Raw genomic sequence first — 20,464 nt, 5'->3', positions numbered from 1 at the left:
ATGTTCACTGGGCCCAAGATCATAAAACACACAGTTGCTGCATATGCCTCTTTAACTTTAACGCCGTTAGTTTTTTTTTTTTTTTTTTTTTTTTTTTTTTTTTTCTGTTTCTTTTGGTTTTCCGTGTTCTTTTTTTTTTTAAACCCCTCCCTCACCCAGGAGCTCCCCTTTGCTCTCTTGGTGATTCAAACTCGCAACCTTTGTGTTAAAGTGGAGGGCGCTTATTATTTGAACAATCTCCTCTTGTCGATTTTCCATGTTCCATTTCTTGAGTAAAAAGATTTTTCACTTCAATTCTAATGGCAAGCAAAAGAAATCCAACCATAGAATAGTGTTTGTACACGTGGCATGAATCCAAAGTAGCATTGAGCATTACTGGACTCAGTTCTACTGGAGGGGATCCTTTCCCAACAAACTATAAGTTTGACTCGAGCGGAAGCAGCAAACATCTTTTAAGTTTAACGGAACTTTTCTATTATCCATTAGTTTTTATGATTTTGGACTAAACATGTCCACCTTTGTAAATATCAAGGACCAGTTCTGTCACCTATCATATATATTAAGGACCAAACTAGTCCTACCCCTATACATTAAGGACTATTTTGGTCTTTTCTTCACACACTCTCATGCTCAATTTATAATCGATTCTCACAATCTCACGTAACGTGAACTCCAAATACTCAGCCCTCTCTTCAATTCCATTTCTTTTTTAGTTCACAGTAATTTTTTCTCTTAATTGTTAAAGATCTCATAATAAATTTTAATTTATTTAATTTTTATGGCTTCAATTTCTCCAAGTCCTAGAACTATAGAAGAGATCTTTAAAGATTATAACGCTCGTCGTGCTGGCATAGTTCTTGCTTTAACTAATGGTAACTTATTCAACATTAAATCATACATAAATGCATGTTTTTGTCTTTATTTTTTTTAATGGACTGTGGAATTATTTCAGATGTGGAAGAATTCTCTAATGCGTGTGATCCAGGTAATTTTTCAATTCTATTGATTTTGTGTTACTTTGTAGATCGAAATTATGGCTTGGGGTTGTAATAAATGGAACTGATAGGCTAAGTTAATGAGAAAATCATTTTTTGCTAGTTATTTTTTTTAATACAAAATTATTGTTCTTTAGGGGTGGCGAAATTAGCCCATGAAACCAACCCTTCCAAATTAGTCAATTTAAAATTTGGGCTGATTTGGGTGAAGTACGTGGCCCAAATTGACCCATGAGAAATCTTGTTAAAATATTTAACTTTATTTTTTGTTTGATATCTTTTATATAGCTATAAAAGAAGAATTCTTTTTATCAGTTTTATTTGGTACTTAAACAAATTATAAGTAAACAAATAAAGAAATTAATATTTGGTAAGAGTTGGACGAGTGGGGCTATGATCCATTGATTAGCTTATCTTGGCTCAACCCATCTCAGCGCAACTAACTTTTATCAGTTTTATTGATTTAGCCCATTTTGACCCGTGAAATTCTGCCTAAACCGCCTATTTGTCAGCTCTACTCCTTGTAAATAATTTTCAGATTTTATCTGGAATTGTCTACAATTGCTTTACTATGGATGAAGTAGTGCTTAAAAAGAAAATTTTCTCTTACAAAGATGATATTTTTTTGACAAGTATTTGTCCTAACTTTTTTTTTTTGACATGGGAATCTGAACATAATGAAGATATTGGGCCTGATGTGACTTCTTCAGTTTTCTCTAAGTAGGCGTTCGGACATAAATTGAGTGATATTTGAAAGCAAGTAGTATTTGAGGCTAAGTTGTAAAAGTATATTAGGAAGTTGAAGTTGTGTTTGGACATGCATTTCAATTGAAAAAAGCATTGAAGTATTGTGAGGGAACTTCTTTTTCTACTTGCCAGTTTTCGAACTTGAATTTCTTATTCAAGTTTGGAGTGAAAAATTGACACTATGTATAACCAAATAGTGCGGGTTACCTCTCCTGTGTGGTTTGCGAGCTATTGCACAGGAGCTGGGTTTACCCTATGCGCACCCGAAAGGTAGCGGCTGCGGGTTCCCATGTCATCAAAAAAAAAAAAAAAAAAAAAAACTTGACAAAAAAGAAGCAAAAAAAAAAAGGTCTAAACGGGTCGATCTTTTTCCTTTGAAAAGTAAGTTGTGGTTCTAAATTTGTGTTGTGTTTACGTTTCTGTCTGTTTTAAATTCATTTTGCATTACTTGCTGTAGAAAAGGAAAATTTGTGTCTGTATGGACATCCAAATGGAACCTGGGAAGTCAACCTTCCAGCTGAGGAAGTTCCACCTGAGCTCCCAGAGCCAGCACTTGGGATCAACTTTGCAAGGGATGGGATGAATCGTAGAGATTGGCTTTCACTGGTCGCTGTGCACAGTGATTGTTGGTTGCTTTCCGTTGCCTACTACTTTGGAGCTCGTCTTAACAGAAATGAAAGGTACTCTTTTATTGGTTGAGAATTGGGATAAATCAGTCTAATCAGATATGAAAAGAACTCTAAAAAAATTGTCTGTGTAGTTGTGTGTATACCTCAAAAAGTCCTACTGGTGACTCTCTGATAAATGTTACTGGTGACACATGATATTAATTGTTGGAGCTCTTAAGATAGTCGATATAGAGTTATATTCTGTTAGGATTATCACTCCTCCTGCGTACATGATTCTTGCATTTCTTTTGATGTCTTACACGGAAAAATATACAATTACCCGAATCAAGTTGTTGCTAATTGGATAAAATTGAATGTGTTGGTGGTTGAGGAAGGCAACTTTAGCAGGGTAAGTTTCACCAATTGCCATTATTAACACGGATGAGAAACTAGGCCGAATTCTTTCCAGTTATCTCGTTTCCTATATCTTTTTTGTTTGTTTGTAATAGTTGTATATTTTAAGGAAGATATTGTTGTAATGCTGAAGATTTCTCTTTACTTAGAATTCATAAGTAAGAAAGTCTCCTTACATGATAATCATTCTCTTTGTCCTGCAATTGTTCTAGACTTCCTGGGAAATTGCCAGCAAAATTTGGTGCAAGGAATTTATATCATTTGATGTAGGCATTATGGAACATCATTGACCTTTTATGCTTGTAACTGATGTTCTTAGTATGTCTTTGAAACTGAAGGAGAATTGAGTTATATTTAACATCAACTTTATACATGTACGAGAACCAATATAACTGTAGTTTTCGTTAATCTGTATGTTCTGGAGCACTACTGTCTAAATTTTTTCTATGTTATGGGTACGTGGTGCATGGGCCTCATCACATATCTGTTGGCACGTAAGTTGGGTTTCTATGAGGAAACTCTGTTGGAAAAGGAACATAGCTACTCCCTTTTTAAGTGTAGATGGAAATGCTGACCACGTGCATAAAGTTAAGAAATCATTAAGTGGCAGATAATTAGCTACTTGTATGCTATCATATTGGCATTCTGCAGTTTCTTCTATATGTGAACTCTGAAATGCGCCAATTTCTGTTCATATCCAGATGATTACTCTTTTTAAATGTGTTCATTTTGGAGATATTTCTTATTGGGTGGAGGGAATGCTTTCTATTGTCATGGATATTGTCTCGTTTGTCCAGCAGCGGGTCGCAACAGTTTGCTTGAAGGTTGTACTTCACGAAAACAACCCCGCAACAATTAGGATTACATGTATCCTGTGCTTGTACTGCTTCTAAGACCTTAGGTCAATTCTATATCTAACGCTCTTTATTTATCATGAACACAAAGTTGGCATGACATTTCGTGATTCTTAATGAGCATAAAGTTTCTTGATATCTCTCACCTTCTATGAGAACCATCTGATTGTTCATTGATTTTCGCTGTGATATAGAAGTTTTAAAAATCTTGATAGCTATTTTATAAAGATTTTCACGAAGTATCTATCCTCGAGGAGACTAATTTATGTTACGGAAATGGCGTCTGTTGCAGCTTCTAATTTTAATTTGGTGTGTAATCATCAATAAGTTGCCCCTTTCATTTACGAAATACTGGCTATTTTATTTTAAAGTTGCACATGGTTTCTGTAGATGGCAAAACCGTCGAGTGGGAATGTCTTAATCAGATGCAACTAAAACGTGTCAAAACTTAGAGTTTCTTTTCCCTTTGCCTTTTTCTACTTCTGCACTAGAAATCTAAAGTTTCACAGGCTTTTCTAACTGCTATATTAAATTGACCTAGATGTTGAAAAAATAGACTCCCAAGGGATAAGAAAGAGCCAAAACCCGTTGCTCTTTCTGACAATTGATTTAATTTTCATCAAGACGAAACATGTTTGGAGATAATACCCTTATTATGCTAGAATATGGTATTCTTAAGCGTGCAGGTTTCTGCATTCATACGCCTATATTAAAAAAATTGGCTGCTAAAGTCACAAGTTAACTGAAAATGGAAATATAGTCTTGCCAGATTGTTAAACTACCTTCCAGATCACTTAGGCCTGATAGCTATGTGCTAGGAGATTTGGTTTTACTTCTCTTTGTGGTCGCTCCAGATTTTGGTCCATTTTTAAAAGAAAATCTCTTTTTGATAAGATAAAGTAATTTTGTTTATGTGGAAAAGTCCCCGTATACCAGAAGTATACCAAAAGGTAGAGAAAATCTCTTTTTGATAAGATCAAGTAATTTTTTTTTACCTTATCAAAATAAAATATGGTTATCCATAAAATACACCCAATCTTATAGTATACAAAAATGGATCTCATGATTGCACCAAAAAAAGGTTGAAATAAGATGCTATTCCTCAAATGTACTAAGTCATTTTCAACTCTATAAAAGCTCTCATAGTCCCACATCCATAGAACCGAGCTGTTATTAAAGGAAATCTTTGCCTTCACTATTCCTTGCTCTATGTATATTATTCTTTTGTATCAGTCAAATTTGAAATAACCATTCAACTCAACTTTTTGGCATGTGTTTGATTCTGTAATTCCAACTTGTCATATTTGTGCTCTGATTACACCTTTTTTTAAGCCAAGGGTCTATCGGAAACCACATCTCTACCCCACAAAGGTAGGGGTAAGGTCTACACACGTCCTACCCTCCTCAGACCCCACTTGTGGGATTACACTGGGTATGTTGTTATTGTTGTTTTTGCAAAGTAGGACTATATAACTTGGGGTTTTTCTTTTCCCGATGGAATAGGATTAGGGAACCAAAGATATTCCATAGAAGAAGCCAAAAACTGCTGACCATGCTATTCACTTGTTTACCAAAGGCACTTGCGTCTAGTGTTATTTTCAACAAAAAGTAAGGAACTCGTGGTGCCTGCTTGTGGCACATAGGTTCAGTTTTCAGGAGGTTCAGTTTTCAGGATTACTATGAAATGGATGACAGGCTCAATTCATCTGAAGCTGAAAGGACGAAATCTCTCTCAAGTAAAAGGGTAAATGAAAATTGAGAGATTCCTGGCTTTATTTTGACTACCTTAGGCTAGATGAAGGTCGAAAGAAGAAATTTTTGAAGATTGCTATTACAAGTGATCACTTCATTGCTTAAAGTTGTTGAGAATATAATTAAGTATTTAAGTAACAGAGTGTGCTCTCTCTCCCAGCTTAAGCTTTTAGATGAGATAGTCACACACTTCAACAAGGCATCAAAGCCAGCAGAGGTCCTGAGTTTGAGTCTCATTGCCACCTATTATCAAAAAGAATTTTCACGTGCTTGGCCCACAAAAAAGAATCATGGCCGCACGTGAGGGGGCGTATTGAGAATATAATTAAGTATATAAAAGTGTGCTCTATCTAACAACTTAAGTTTTTAGATGAGATGGTCACACACTTCCACAAAAGTGATGATGTGATGCAAAGCGAAGGTCCTCTATTCATGTGGGTGGAGGGAAACTACTTTGAACATGCCTTAGCATTGAAATTGATGCACAAAGCGATTTGAGCAATAAGTGATCACTTCGTTAAATACCAAAAATGATGCGAGAGAGAGAGAGAGAATACTTTTTGTTATACACTAGAATTCTTTTGCAGATAATATAAATCTTCTCTTCCTTGTCTTTTTGTTCTTCTTCAACAACCCTTCCTTCTTTTTCTTGATTTGCTTCTTTTGTACTTTTCTTCTTTAAGATGATCCATTCTTCTGTGAACAAGTCTTCTTGGTTGCTACTTTTGTCTGTTTGTTTGTTTCTTTCTTTCTTTCAGTCTCTCGTCACTAATGAATTTTTTTCTCCTTCACAATTTAAGCTAATTATTGATTCTGCAAAGGAATTAAATATAAAATCAGTGTCTAAAGTTGATCTTTTATGGCCAATAATTTGAAAACTCATTATGTGATTGAAGTTATCTCTTTTGGGCTTGTTGAACTTATAGTTTACTGATATTTAATTCGAGTTGTTTGGATTAAAAGTCATTGTTGCACATTGGTATATTTTCAGATTAATAATGTTAACTATGATATTTGCTTTTATAAGTGTAATTCTTGCATATGTTAGGTAGTTCTTATTTGAAACTTCCTTTGTTTTCCAATCAAAACATCGTTTGCTGTCTTTGAGAAGAAAATTTCAAATTGCTTTATCCCTTGTTGTTCTTTAGTATTTGTCTACCTTTTTGTTGTGGTTTGGCTAGTTTGGCTCTTTATGTACGTGCTACTTAAATATTCCAAATTTTCGGTTGATTGTGGTGGATGTCTGGAGACTTGGAGTAGGTGAAAGTGAATCAACATATAGTCTCACTCTCTTGTCCATGTGGATCCATAAACAAGTGATTTGACTGGTTTTCACTTTTGCTCCTGGTTAAACTTCACTACATGTGTGTCGATCTCTACTTTATGGTGTAATGTTTCTTCAAGGATCTTCTGGGGGCATAATTTACATAATTTTTACTTCGGAGAAGGGTCAAAACTCCCCTCTGTTCAATTGGATTTGTTTTAAAATTACCCTCCGTCCACTCTAAATGTCGTGGTATGTTTAAGACCGCAAGTTCCAGAAGTCTTCCATTCTTTTTAAAATTCCATGTCCTATATCACATAAAATGGAACGGATGGAGTAGTAAGTTTATCACCTGAATTTCTTCTAGCTGGACAAAAGGGAATGTCCATTTTATTTATTGGTATAAAAGGGGATATATTTAATGTGCTTAAATTAATTTTAGATAAAGAAAAAGAAAGGAAGAGATTATCCTAACTTTCTCCGCTGTTGATTCCTGCTCAGGAAGCGTCTATACAGCTTGATCAATGATCTGCCCACTGTGTTTGAAGTTGTAGCTGAAAGAAAGCCCATAAAAGACAAGCCCAGCGCAGATAGCGGGAGCAAATCCCGTGGTAGCATAAAGGTAAGGAAAACATCCTTCAACAGTATCTTCTCGTTGTTGTTCCTGAGTTGGTAGGTGCCATTGGTATCTTCTGGTTGTTGCTTGGGAATTAAGTCCATTGTGAAGATTCAAATTTCTCTTTCTGTGTGTCTGTGATCTAGTATTAGCTGTTTCTTCGGTTACGAAATAACTGCGCTCACATTTCTCCAGAGGACAGCTGATGTTCAGCCTAAAAGCACTCCAAAACTGGCAGATGAAAGTGGCGAGGAGGATGACGATGAACACGGTGAAACACTATGCGGAAGCTGTGGTGGGAATTACAATGCTGATGAATTTTGGATTGGCTGTGATATCTGCGAGAGGTGGTATCATGGTAAGTGCGTGAAGATAACACCTGCTAAAGCTGAGAGTATAAAGCAGTATAAGTGCCCGTCATGTAACTTGAAGCGGAGCAGACCATAGTTGCTTCATAAATTAGAGGGAGGTCATGCCATCAACTTTGTTGCTTTGTCAACTAACGAAATAGTACAGCATTATGTAATGGGACCCTAAACGTAGAGTTTTCACCATGACCCTTGCAAAGGGATGAAGTTTAGCTTCTTCCCTTAATCCATTTTCGGATGCCCAATATATAAAAAGTATGTTACTTAATTCTTGATGTTCTATTATTTTAATTTATGGTTTAGCTGGTTTCAGATTGTATCAATGATTAACTGACAGTTCTACTAGTCTTGTTAGGTTGTTGATTGTCGTTAAGTAAAGCAGAAAGCAAGATCTCAAGTTCAGGAAGTTGACAACTCTTTTAGCTGGCTTAATTTGTTTAAAAAATTTATCGGCATTCAATGGAATTCCTAGCTACACTCCTCTCATAATATCCCTTGAAATATTTTACTTGGCAAGATTTCTAACTCGTTTGTTCCCCTTATGCCTATAAGGCTATAAGCTTTGATCTCCAACCTGGGTAGTAGAAAATGTAATGCCAGGAAAGATCAGAGAGTGCAAATTTGCAATATGGGCTTAAGCCCAACGTTCATCAAAGAAGGCTGAAAGTGACATAAAAACGTAGGAATTGCACCAGGTATTTGCTTTGAGCACTCCTATTCACTGTACAACAAACTTTCACTATAAACAACTTTCATCTAATTTGGATATCAGTATAAAAATTATTTCTTCTCTATTGGTCTCACAAAGAGCTTCACTTTGATAAGTTTATCAGGTTTAAAAGTATTGTAAACACTTCTAAGCATGCTACGAATGTATTCTCTGGATTTATTGGATCTTTTTATGTACAAAGTTCAATAGATGGAATAGCAATGCCAAATCTCAATGCTTGGCTATGCCAACTTCAGACATATGCTGAAGTTGGGGAGGCCAACTTAAAGCATTACCGGTGCATATTTCAACTTCAATTTTTAAGGTTTGAGTTTGATTCTGAAGCGGCTAAACATTAAATACTTTGTAATTTTTTACTATTCTTAAAACACTGGCCCTCCAAACAGCTTTCTTTGTTCTTGTTAAAGACAAAACACATGTTTGTCATGCACTGTAGTTGTGGGAAGCAAATCCGGAAAATGCTCCATCCTTTTTCCACACATCAATTAAGACCTGCAGGCGATAAGAATTTCAATGTGTACTATTAAATGCAACAATTTAATATATATAGCCAAATGGGGAAATAATAACCCTGTTGGACTAATATTGGCCAACTACCATTCTGTCTCGCATTTGGTAATGCTAAATTTGGGTCAGGCAACTTGGCGTGAGAAAAAAAAAACGTGTTTTTTTGTGATCGAGTTATCAGTTTACTTTTCAGATCTCTTTTATGAAAATGAAGTCAGAGGATTCAACCATGCTATTTTTAGTTTGAATGGTAACTGCCACTTGGTAGAAGTCATTAAATGATCAGACCCCAGTGAAAGCTCATATGGAAGTACGAAGGAGAAAAGAAAAATGTTTCACGTGTAGTGACCAATATAATTTCTTTGACTGTATTGAATGTGCAGTTACTTGTCTTAGCCAGCCTTGAGACGTTTTAATAAAGCATCTAACACTTCAGTTAAATGCAACTTGCACTTTTTTTTTTTTTTTTAAACATTATCATGTTACCTTCACTTGTTTAAAGAGGTGGTGTCTTACTTTTAAGATTACAAATATCATATTTTAAAGAGACTTTAAAGAGACTTACATGTAGATATTCTTGGTGTGACCTAATAGTGTATGAAATTCTTTATCCTGACGATGTCTATAACTTAAAACATCTACTACTACTGAATAAAAAGATTTTGGGGGAAAAAAAAAAGAACAATAGAGAATAGTGCCAGTTTAGCATAAAGAAGTCGAATTTAGCAGATGCAATATGTAAGAAGCATGGGTCGATTTCATTATAATATTCTCTTATGTTTCCTCATGATTGAAAGTAAAAGCATATTAGACAAGAGCTTACTTAGTACATTAATTAAGCAATATAATGGACATATTTATATATAGAGCATCACATAATTAAGGACTTTAATTCCAAGCACGAAAAATAATCAAATTATCTGGGGGACTTAAGTGATTCAATTTGAGATTTGCCACAAGGACCCTTGGTTCTGATGAAAGATCTATACTCATTGAACGTCATTGGAGAATATAAAGCAGGACAATCGTTTGTCACGAGTTCATCAGCAGGCTTGATGAGTGTGTCACCTCCAGGATTATAGAAGAATGCTAAGGAAACTCTCTCTTTGTTCGAATTAACAATCACCCTGTGCTCCACGCTTTTGTATATTGCATTACTCAACACCTAATGTAGCCATTATTAAGATGAAGTTATGTACAAATAAAACATAAAAATTACGATATATACGACTATATAATATAGTCAAAACTTAGACAAAGTACTAGGGATTTTTAATAATCTTGCTTAGGGAAAGGGTTTTACATAGTGCCTCTAAACATTTGAGTAGTTCTTTGTGATAATTTTTATCGAGGAAATATTTTACATATGAACACTGAACTATTACACACTATAACAATAGTCACAAAACTATTTTTGGTCACATTAGGTAACTGTACTTTACCCATGTAATGGTAAAGTAAAGAATTACGTATTTTTTGTGTCACACTAAAGTAAAGTATTTGTACTTATGCAGATACAAAATCTTACCCATTGTAACAGCAAAATCAAGAGCATATTATGGTGAGACTAGCTCCATGGATATGGGATCTCAAGTGTTTTAGCTTATTTAAAATTAAAATAAAAAGTGCTCTCGGCATGTTACTACTGTTTACTAAATAATTTTTCTGAAAAATAAACGTAAGTACTCCATTTTTAGCTAAGAAAAAAACAATAAAAGTGATCAGAGAGTTAATTACCTGGATTTGATCTCCAACATTGACAATGAAGGCATTAGGAATAGGTTTAACAGTTAGCCAGTTATTGTCACGGCGGATTTGGAGGCCGGCGATATCGGTGTCAGGAAGGAGAAGGGTGATGCCACCAGGGTCCGAGTGGGGAGAGAGCCCAAGTGTAAGGTCTGGCTCTGGACATTTTGGGTACAAATTTACCCTTAAGCATGCACTGGTTTCACAATCTCCTCCAAAGCTTTTGTGTATATAATCCTCATTTAATCCAAGGTTTATCGATAAAATCTTAGTTAACCTTCTGCTTAGTTTCACCAATTCTTGACCATATTCTGCGACCAATTTCCTAGAGATAATAAAATATTTACATAAAGTAAAAATAAAAAAAATTATCTTTATAGAAATGTATAATTAACATAAAGTAAAAAGAAAAAGAAAGATTTCACGTCAAAATTATTTTATATATTTATAGTAAATGTTAAATTCCATGTCTATCTGAATCAGCTTAGTGAAATTTTTGAGTCCTCCACCAATTAGTAATGTATCCACACATAGCGAACAAAAATATTTCCTCGCATAAATATTTGGTTAAAATATAAATATATACGAACTTACATGATAAAAGAGCAAGAGAAACTTATTAAAGAGCAAATCATGGAAAGAAAAATGGAGACTGCTAATTTATTACAATCACGTAGTATGGTCAAGTGACAGAAAAATTACTTTAAAATATATTAACTCATTATAGTTCACTAAAAAAGGAGGTGGGATAGTATAAAAATTAATCATGATCAAGTGCAAATTAAAGTATGCAAGCAAACACATATCAAGCATTAATTATTGATTTGGTGTAGATATCGAGGAGGATATACCTGCATGAAACTGGAAGACAAGGCCATTTTTTTTCGTCCTTCAAAGCTTCCGGAAGATAATGAAGGAAGAAATAATCACACCAGTCCAATTTGGCACCTACCTCCGTCCCAATACGGCTACCGTACCCTTCATAAGTGACGGGCGAGTTCGCGAATTTTTGCTTCTCCTCAAAGGGAAGCTGGAAAAACTCGCGCCAAATAGCGCGAGTTTTCTCCATCAGTTCGTGGCTAACCCCGTGGTTAGTCACTTGAAAGAAACCCCACTCGCGACAAGCGTGGGAAACGAGGTCAAGTGTTTCCTTACGGACAAACTCGTTCGAGGAATTAAGGTTTTCGAGGTCTATTAACGGGACATTAACGGATGAGGTTCTCGTGTCCGTGAAATTATATGGCCTGTCCGAAAGTGGCTTTACGAAACGATCGGGAATTTTTCGGATGCCGCTTTCGGACAAAGATTGGACACGGATAATTGGCTCAAGCCAGCTCTGTAAAAGACTCATAGTTTAGTGTAACTGTGGAAGAAGAAGAGAAAAAAAAAAAAAAACGGAAAGAAATTAAAGGGTGTTTTTATTGTTTATTGAAGGATGAGGATAATGCATGGGATGATATTGAGACACATTTATAATAAAAATCGAAGAGTGAAGAGTTCAATTCCGGCGCCGTGATGAACTTGTTATCTGTATCGCTAGGTCCCTCACTGGCTACTTGTAAAGAATTATTTGCAGGTATTAAGATGAAAAGATAAAATCCTAATTAATGCAACGTCATATGACTTCTATATTGATTAATCAACAGAGGGGAAAGAGAGAGTTGGCACAGCGAAAGGGGTGGCACGCAGACGCAAGAAAATAATATCATCTGTTCATTTAATATGACGATCAATTTTTCTCTGTTTTAAAAATAAAGAATGATATATTTTGAGTAACATGTTTTTTATAGCTATAGAAATATCATGACACATTTAAAATTATAAAATTTAAAATATTTTAATATGTTTTAAAAGTCTTAATTTTTCTAAAACTTTGTTAACTAAATACCACTATATTAAATGAGACAGGTACTTCTGTTGATCTTATCCAACTACGAGCCGAAAAGCACATGAGTATGTAACTTTAGATCAAAATAATTAATCGAATTATTGAAGGGTATATTTCTAATCAATCATAGTGATTGATTGCCTATGGGTAGACATATTATGATTAGAATGGTGAAATGCAGATTTCAATTTGATTTATGAAAAAAATGAGAAGTAAACTTTATTTTCAAATTATCTTTCAACTAAATTTTGAAGTTAGATGACGACTAGTAGCACAACAAATGTCAACTTCATTACACATTGAATTGTGTCGGCATGAAAACTTACTTTTATAACATAGAGAATGAACATGTTGAATGTTCTTAAAGACGACTCACGACATTAGAACTCGTTTTGATACGAGAAAAACAAGAAGGCGACAATGTGGGAAAAAATGTACCAATACGTATATACGTGTTCGCCCCGTGTTCAGCTTGCATATTTGAGATTTTGCCTCATAAGAGCATTTTAACCTCTTCTATTTTTTATGTGCCTAAATATATCATTTATGATTTTTTGACTAATTTTTTGGAGGCGTTGTGCATTGAGTTTATAGTACGATTGTTTAGGTATTTAACTTAACTTTCAAAAAGTTTGTACGTACTGATTGATTAGTGATAAACGTGCAACATATGTAGTCAGATACTAGCATTAAAAATCCACGAAAAGGTGTCCAAACTAAATTAAGCATGTCACAACCAGTGACTTCAACGTTAACAAACAATCATGAATCGTGATAAACGACAATTTTAATTTGGTCACAAATTTCTAAAGTTTGTTTAAAATTACAAATTTTAATTTTTTTCTTTCTTAAACTTTATGCATTATTAAATAGTATCACATAAATTGGAATAAAAGAATTAATGTCGTAAATATAAGATGAATTCAACGTCAAATCAATCGAGGTGTAGCTAAAAACACGTGAAGCAGTAATAGCCATAGAGTACTTTAGGTCTTATGGGGTACACTAGTTTAGGTCTTATGGGGTCGCATTATACTCTTTCTGTCGTTCCATACTTCCATTTTAAGCGAAGATATTTGAGTGGATAATGAGTTGACAATGAACTAATTAAAATTCACTTTTTAATAATTGCTGCTCTAAATTGGTTCAAAAATACTGTTAATATGGTATGATATTGTGTGTTTAGATCTGTTCAACACTTTTCTTCAAAAAGACCTCACACCCAACATTAAATAATTAAATGGTAAAAGATGCAAATATCTTTTCATTTATTTCTCTTCGTGAAGTTATGTACTATTATATTAAGTAAATCTCAGCAAGTCACGTTATTAATCATAAAACAGGAATGTCAAAATTAAATATTTGATAGTAAAAGGTAATGAAAAACCATTCTTTTCAAACCATTTCTTTGTCTTAGCGCTTCATCAAAAGCATCTCTATCTCTCGCAGTCGAAAGATACTCTACCATCTCCGCCGTCTGTGTGGATTTCACTAGATATATTATTGTTGTTGTTTCGGTGGTCAATGGAACGCCCTTCAAAATAACATTGAATAAGAGCATATATATAAATATATATACACACACACACTACGCTCTTCATCTTAATTTACGTCACACAGTTTGATTAGATACAAACTGAAAGAAATGAAGATTTTTGAAATTTGTAGCCTAAAATAAACTTTAAACATCTGTGTGACTATAATAATTTCATTAAGGATAAAGACAAAATTTTAAAGTTGAGTTATTTCTAATTATAGAAAGGTAACTTTCTTTTTGGAACAGACTAAAAAAAATGTATCGCATAACTTAAAATGGACAATTAATACCCTTGGGGTGATTTGCTAATCGAGATGGATAAACAAGGACATCTCATGGGTTGGGATAATTTTATCCTTCTTTCTATATGAAATAGTAATCTCACTATTTTAGTGCAAATGGTGGAATAAAAAAAAATGTATCGCATAACTTCAAACGGATAAATTAATACCCTTGGGGTCATTTGCTATTCGAGATGGATAAACAAGGACATCTCATGGGTTGGGATAATTTTATCCTACTTTCTATATGAAATAGTAATCTCACTATTTTAGTGCAAATGGTGGAATAAAATAATCTCGGGACTAATTAATACTCTCTCCGGCTCAATTTAAGTGTCTTTGTTTGACTTGACACAAAGTTTAAAGAATAAAAGAAGTCTTTTAAATCTTGTGCTCCTAAATTAAAGATGTTGATAATATACTAAAATACTATTTGAATCTTGTGATATTAAACTTGGCATGTATGATGTTTGAATTGTCAACTTACTAAATATAGAAAAAAATACTCCCTCCGTTCACTTTTACTTTTTCACTATTCTAAAAATAGATTTTCACTTTTATCCTTAGCATTAATTACTCATTTCAAATCATTTTCCAAATCTAATACAATTATACACCAATTAATATGGGTATCATGATAAAAACATGCACTTCATTTATTATTTCTTAAGGGGCGTGGAAAGTTCATAGTAGACAAGTAAAAGCGAACAGAGGGAGTACTATTTTTGGAACAGACCAAAAAGGAAAGTAAGACACTTAAATTGAAACAATGCGAATACTCATAACCAAACACTAAATAAAACAATCCTACTTCTCTCATTCTGAAATTATAAACCTTATCCCACCAATCAAATGTGACAAATTTCTTGACGAGATCCCCTTATAAAATAGTAGGACATGGGCTAAATTGGCTTGGATGTGCCGACATGCATTGTGGTGTTGCGTCCGATGAGCCAAATAGCAGGGGAGCAGGTAGCGGGTCGTAATCCCTTTTCGGCCGACAAAACTCCCCTTCCACATCTTTAATTTTCACGTGTTTTAACATTTATAGCCATGTGTCCTATTTCATATCTTTTGTATTTGCATTTCTTTTCTTCTTTTTATTCATTATGGCTGGTCCACTTTGGTCCTTGTCAAATTTTAAATGGACAGAACTGCGGAAAAAGAAGATGATGTTTATTACTCTCTTTTCGCAATTTATTTGACACTTTTTATTTTTTGAGAGTTAAATGAGCTATTTTTTGATCGTAATTTTTTTTATGTCTTTTAAATATTTCAAATTATTAATTATGGTGACTTATAGTACTTTTTATGTAGTTTTCATGTATATATAAATTTTATTTCGAAAAATTTAAAGATTCTGTGTCCAAATACACATTCAAAATTAAGAAGATATTGACTCTCGAAAGCAAAAAGGGTCAAATAAATTGGAACAGAGAGAGTGCTTTTTTCGCCCCAATTTATATGAGGGTGTTTGATTGAACACAAAATTTAAAAAATAAAGGAATATTTTTGAAAATTATGGTGTAAAATAAGCCAAAGAAATTTTTGTGACTAGAAATCATTTTGCTAAGGGTAAAATGAGAATTTAAAGTTAAATTATTGTTAAATATAGAACGATGTCATTCTTTTTGGGACTGAATAAAAAGGAGAGAGTATCATATAAATTGGGATGGAGGGAATAAGTATTAATTGATTGAACATGCTCTTGTTTTCTGTTCTTTTACGGAAATGGCCCCCTTCAATGAATGTGCACACTCTCAATCGGCCAGTGGACCCCGGTTAAAAAGAATATTTGGATCTGGGCGTGAGGGTAGTGAAGAGAATATACCACATCGGTGACGAACGAGAACCCTGGGCTCCTTATAAGACTGATTTGGGCAATCCGCGTCCCTTTGAGCTAGCTTTTGGGGTGTGAATTAGACTCAAGCCTAATTTGACATAGTATCAGATCTAGGCCTATGCCAGATCCAATGTGCGCCCCCAAAAAAAGAGTGGGGCAGAATGCCACCAGGCCAATTGACTAGTCCCGGACCGATGGGAACTGGGTGAAAATGCCGCACATCCATGATTATGCACGCTCCAGACCCGATAGTGGATCTCCGATTAAAAAAAATGTCTGAATCTAGGCGTGAGCGGCCAAGGTGAAGAGAACCACATCAGTGATGGACAAGAATCTTGGCTCCTTAGGCGCTTTTTTGAGTCCTCCTCCATTTTAAATTTAAAGACACTTTTGCGGTGTGAATTAGGCCTAATGCCTAATTTGATAATGGACATCTATAGTACATGCATATTTATAAAATTTCTTAGGAATTTTTGGTATATTTCTTCCATAAATTTCTTTAAACCTTCAATTTGCCAGTCACAGGTTTCTCCCCAAAGCAAGTTCGCCACTATTATCCCTTTTTAATCATTTGCCCAAAGAAATCCAGAGTCACAAGATAATCCAGAACGTTCATATATAACTAATGGAGTGTTTAGCATATCTTCATTACCTGCTAAAGAAATCTTGTTAATATTGATATAACGATAGTGTCCTGAATCTAGATTTGCTAATAGGGGTTGTCAAATGGAGGTTAGATTGAACTTTTGGAGTTAAAAAATGGACTGAGTTAATAAATGAACAGGTCATTGACCCGCTTTAAGGTTATATATGATGGTTGAAATTGGCTAAACAATGAGTCATAGCTCAATCCGTCCAACTCTTACTAAATTTTAATTTTTTTGTTTATTTTCCTAATATTTAGTTACGTACCTCATGAAAAAAAATTCTTCCTTTATTATGGCCATATATAACATATCAAACAAAAACAAATTCTTAAAACTTATTTTGATAAAGTCTCTCATGGGTCAATACGGGATACATATCAACTCAAGTTTTAAATGAGCTGAATTGAGGGGGTTGAATTAATAATTTGGACACTATTAATGGCCTAAACTTCAACGAATTAGGCAGATCAGGATTTCATGAGCTAATTTTATCGTTCCAACTTCCAACTGACCAGTTGCTCATTCCTGCGAGGCCTTTGACCTTCTATGGGCTTTGCCGCCTTGTGGCTTGCAAGTGCTTCCAGCATTTGTGAGTGGAAAATATGAAGGATCAATTTCAACCAATTAATGTCTAGTGATGAAGTAGTAGAAATGTTCCATAATAACAGTCGAAAAGGCCACTTGGTTCTTGTCTTAATAAGCTAGAACATATATGCTTCTTCGCCAAAAATTGTTGGAATTAATGCTATGCGCACTAGAAATGAATAGAACTATACAAATTTGTGATTTTTTCACTATTTCTCACACTTGCTGACAAACAACATGCCCAGTATATATCCACAAGTGTGGTGTGGGAAGATGGGGTATACGCAGACTTTACCCCTACATTTGTGGAATAGAGGTTGTTTCCTATAAACGCTCAGCTAAATTTCTCATATGAGAATTTGAGTTATAATAAAAAGGGTGGAGAAGTTACTAGAGGTTCATCGGACCTAGAAAATGTGTCAATGGAGGAGAAATTCTTTCTAGAAAATGTGAAGAAAATATCTCAATTAGCGGAAAAGTATAATGTGGATGTCTCCGTCATTAGAAAAATTGGAGAAGATGATAAGTTATCAATTTTCAAATTAAAGATTTATTTTAAGTTACATTTCATTATATGTTCTAACTTTTGTACCTTCTTACCCAGGCAAAGGAGTTATAAGCAGAGAAGAAAAACAAAAAGCCGTAGAGAATGATTGTTTTAGTTATATACATCTAAGAGATCGATCATAGCATACTAAGAAACAATACTATAAACAATACTATGACTTTTACTATTGTTTGTATGTACATTTTACTGATTTAAATTGGTTGTTCGATTGATAATTAAACATGGGATTGTATTTGCTAATGATTTTATTTTAGTTTGTTGATTGTTATGAATATTGGTTATGGAATTTATTAGTGTTGGATTCGTCATGAGTACTGATCTTCAGATTGGTTTTTGCATTCATTATACATGAGCATTAGTTGTCTCGTTGGTTGCTGGGTGTTAGTAATGATCTATGTTGAATAATGGATTCTAAAAGGACATGATTTAGCAGCGAGAATACCATTTTTTCACGGCTTCACAGTGAAAATTTATTTTTCAGACTACACTGAAATATGAAATTTGTGAGAGATGATGGTAAAAAACACATCTAAAGTATAATTTTTTTGCGAGTTTCACACCTCAATTATCAGTTGTGTCCTTTTTCTACCTGAACTATCGCATCTATGTATTAAAACACACCTAGTAGAATAGTTCAGTGAGAGGAAAAAACAACTGATAGTTGTCCAATATGTTTTAATACATAAATGGTGTTAGTTCAGGTATAAGGAAAAGGGAACAACAACAATTGTTGGAGTATAAAACTCGCGAACAAGTGATAGTTTAGGTATGTTTTTTATCATTATCTCAATTTCTAACGAAAACTCTGTTGGAAGTTTAAAGCTCTTCATAAATTTAGATAATACCAAGTAATTCTAACGACACTGACATGAAAAGTTTACCGAAATAAGTATTTTCGAGAAACCCTCAGTCGGTAAATATATATTTTCTAGAATTTTCGCGCTTGTCAATAATTCGTGATTATGACTAACCTCTTCCAATTGTGTACGGTGAAAACCGGACATAACGTAAACCGGTGAAATGACGACCGAGGCAAGGAAGATTGGAACGTGCCTGATGAAATCCGAGCCAAACCGGAAGAGCGCTTGGACCGGAGCTGAGTAAGGACACCATTGGGTCCGTATGGCCGTTGGTCCGTTTGGCCGTTGGTCCGCTTGGTCGTTGGTCCGTTTGGCCGTTGGTCCGCACAGCCCCCGCGGACGCGAGCCACGCGTCGCAGCCCTGACATGGTCAACCACCAACCGTGCGTGTGTCAGACGGCGCCGTCAGTCTAATCCCACCAAATCCGCTCAGAGCTGTCCTTGTTATTGTTATTTTATTTTATTTTCAGTTCACATTGTACGAGGTCCATGAGGGGCAAAAGACTATAAATATTGGGACACCCTCCTTTGAGGGTTGGCTCCCTTTATCTTTCAAGAACATTTGCAATTGAAGAATCTCATATTTTCATTCCCCTCTCATGCATTCGGCCTAGGCCATTTCTTTGTGGAATTATTGCTAATCACATAATACATTGTTCACAAACGTTTACATATTCGGCTGCTTCATTAGTGAGCCTTCCAATTATTATTTCCTTTATCTAACATACATCAAGAACAAAGCGCATATCCTATACCCACTCACAAATTCAATTGATTATCCGATTTCGGGGTAAACAGTTTGGCGCCCACCGTGGGGCTAGGATAATAGTTCTTGGTCTTGATCCTTATCAAACTCATTTAAACCGTAACCCCTCGTTCGTCTCGTCAAAAACAAATCTATGGCTGACGTCGGCAATCCGGTCACGTTAACAACACCGAAATTGTAGCGAAAAATGAGGGCGAACGAACAACGGGGTCGCCGAACCCCGCCGACCCGAACCCCGTCGACTCGAGGGGAGGGCTCGATCGGCAAAACACCGTGGATCAAGAGAATGCCGCCCCTACCGGCCACCGATCCCCTAAGAACTCATAACTCCGTTACATTGTCTCGACCCAAGGCGGGAAGGAACCGAGGCACCGAACGACGATTAATTTGCGTCTCGATTTTCGAGATGTTGCATAGAACGCAGAGAACAACAATCGCCGAGCAAGGAAAGGCGATTGCCCGATTCCCGAGCGGACAAAGGGAAGTCGGGCCGAAAAGGCCAAGGCGGCACAGCGGAAAGCGGAAGAAACGAACGACGGCGGTCGAGAGCAACGATTCGGGGCCGGTTCTTCCACCGAGGTCCTAAAAATGCTCGAGACTTTGGCAAAACGGGTAGATTCGACCGAGACAAGGCGTCGAGACATATAACTCTCGGGGGACCGTACACGGGGGCCCCGCCTTGTCAAGGGGCCGAATTCGAAAGGTACATCCAAAGGCCTTTTCCACCAAGTGCGGCCCCGAAATTGATCCCGAAGAGGTTCAAGATGCCCGACATCCAGAAATACGACGGCACCACGGACCCGCACGAGCACGTGACCTCATATACCTGCGCCATAAAGGGCAATGATATGGAAGAAGACGAAATTGAGTCGGTACTACTGAAAAAGT

At 35.4% G+C, this 20,464-nt stretch overlaps 2 protein-coding genes across 2 annotated transcripts; one reads left to right on the top strand and one right to left on the bottom strand.

The window, feature by feature from the left end:
- The first annotated feature begins 652 nt into the window (after positions 1 to 652).
- Positions 653 to 8,024, top strand: LOC132049633 (PHD finger protein ALFIN-LIKE 1-like). The gene is made up of 5 exons (XM_059440506.1): positions 653 to 872; positions 953 to 985; positions 2,200 to 2,422; positions 7,136 to 7,256; positions 7,446 to 8,024. Exons 1-5 carry the CDS (start codon positions 779 to 781, stop codon positions 7,695 to 7,697), a joined length of 723 nt encoding a protein of 240 aa, XP_059296489.1. The 5' UTR covers positions 653 to 778; the 3' UTR covers positions 7,698 to 8,024.
- A 1,591-nt stretch (positions 8,025 to 9,615) lies between these two features.
- Positions 9,616 to 12,062, bottom strand: LOC132049632 (jasmonate-induced oxygenase 2-like). The gene is made up of 3 exons (XM_059440505.1): positions 11,453 to 12,062; positions 10,593 to 10,926; positions 9,616 to 10,020 (listed from the first exon to the last, which is right to left on the bottom strand). Exons 1-3 carry the CDS (start codon positions 11,950 to 11,952, stop codon positions 9,772 to 9,774), a joined length of 1,083 nt encoding a protein of 360 aa, XP_059296488.1. The 5' UTR covers positions 11,953 to 12,062; the 3' UTR covers positions 9,616 to 9,771.
- Between the last annotated feature and the right edge of the window lie 8,402 nt (positions 12,063 to 20,464).

The sequence above is a fragment of the Lycium ferocissimum genome, chromosome 3 (genome assembly GCF_029784015.1).
Source record: "Lycium ferocissimum isolate CSIRO_LF1 chromosome 3, AGI_CSIRO_Lferr_CH_V1, whole genome shotgun sequence".
Taxonomy (NCBI): Eukaryota; Viridiplantae; Streptophyta; class Magnoliopsida; order Solanales; family Solanaceae; genus Lycium; species Lycium ferocissimum.
This window is presented reverse-complemented; position numbering and strand designations above follow the sequence as displayed.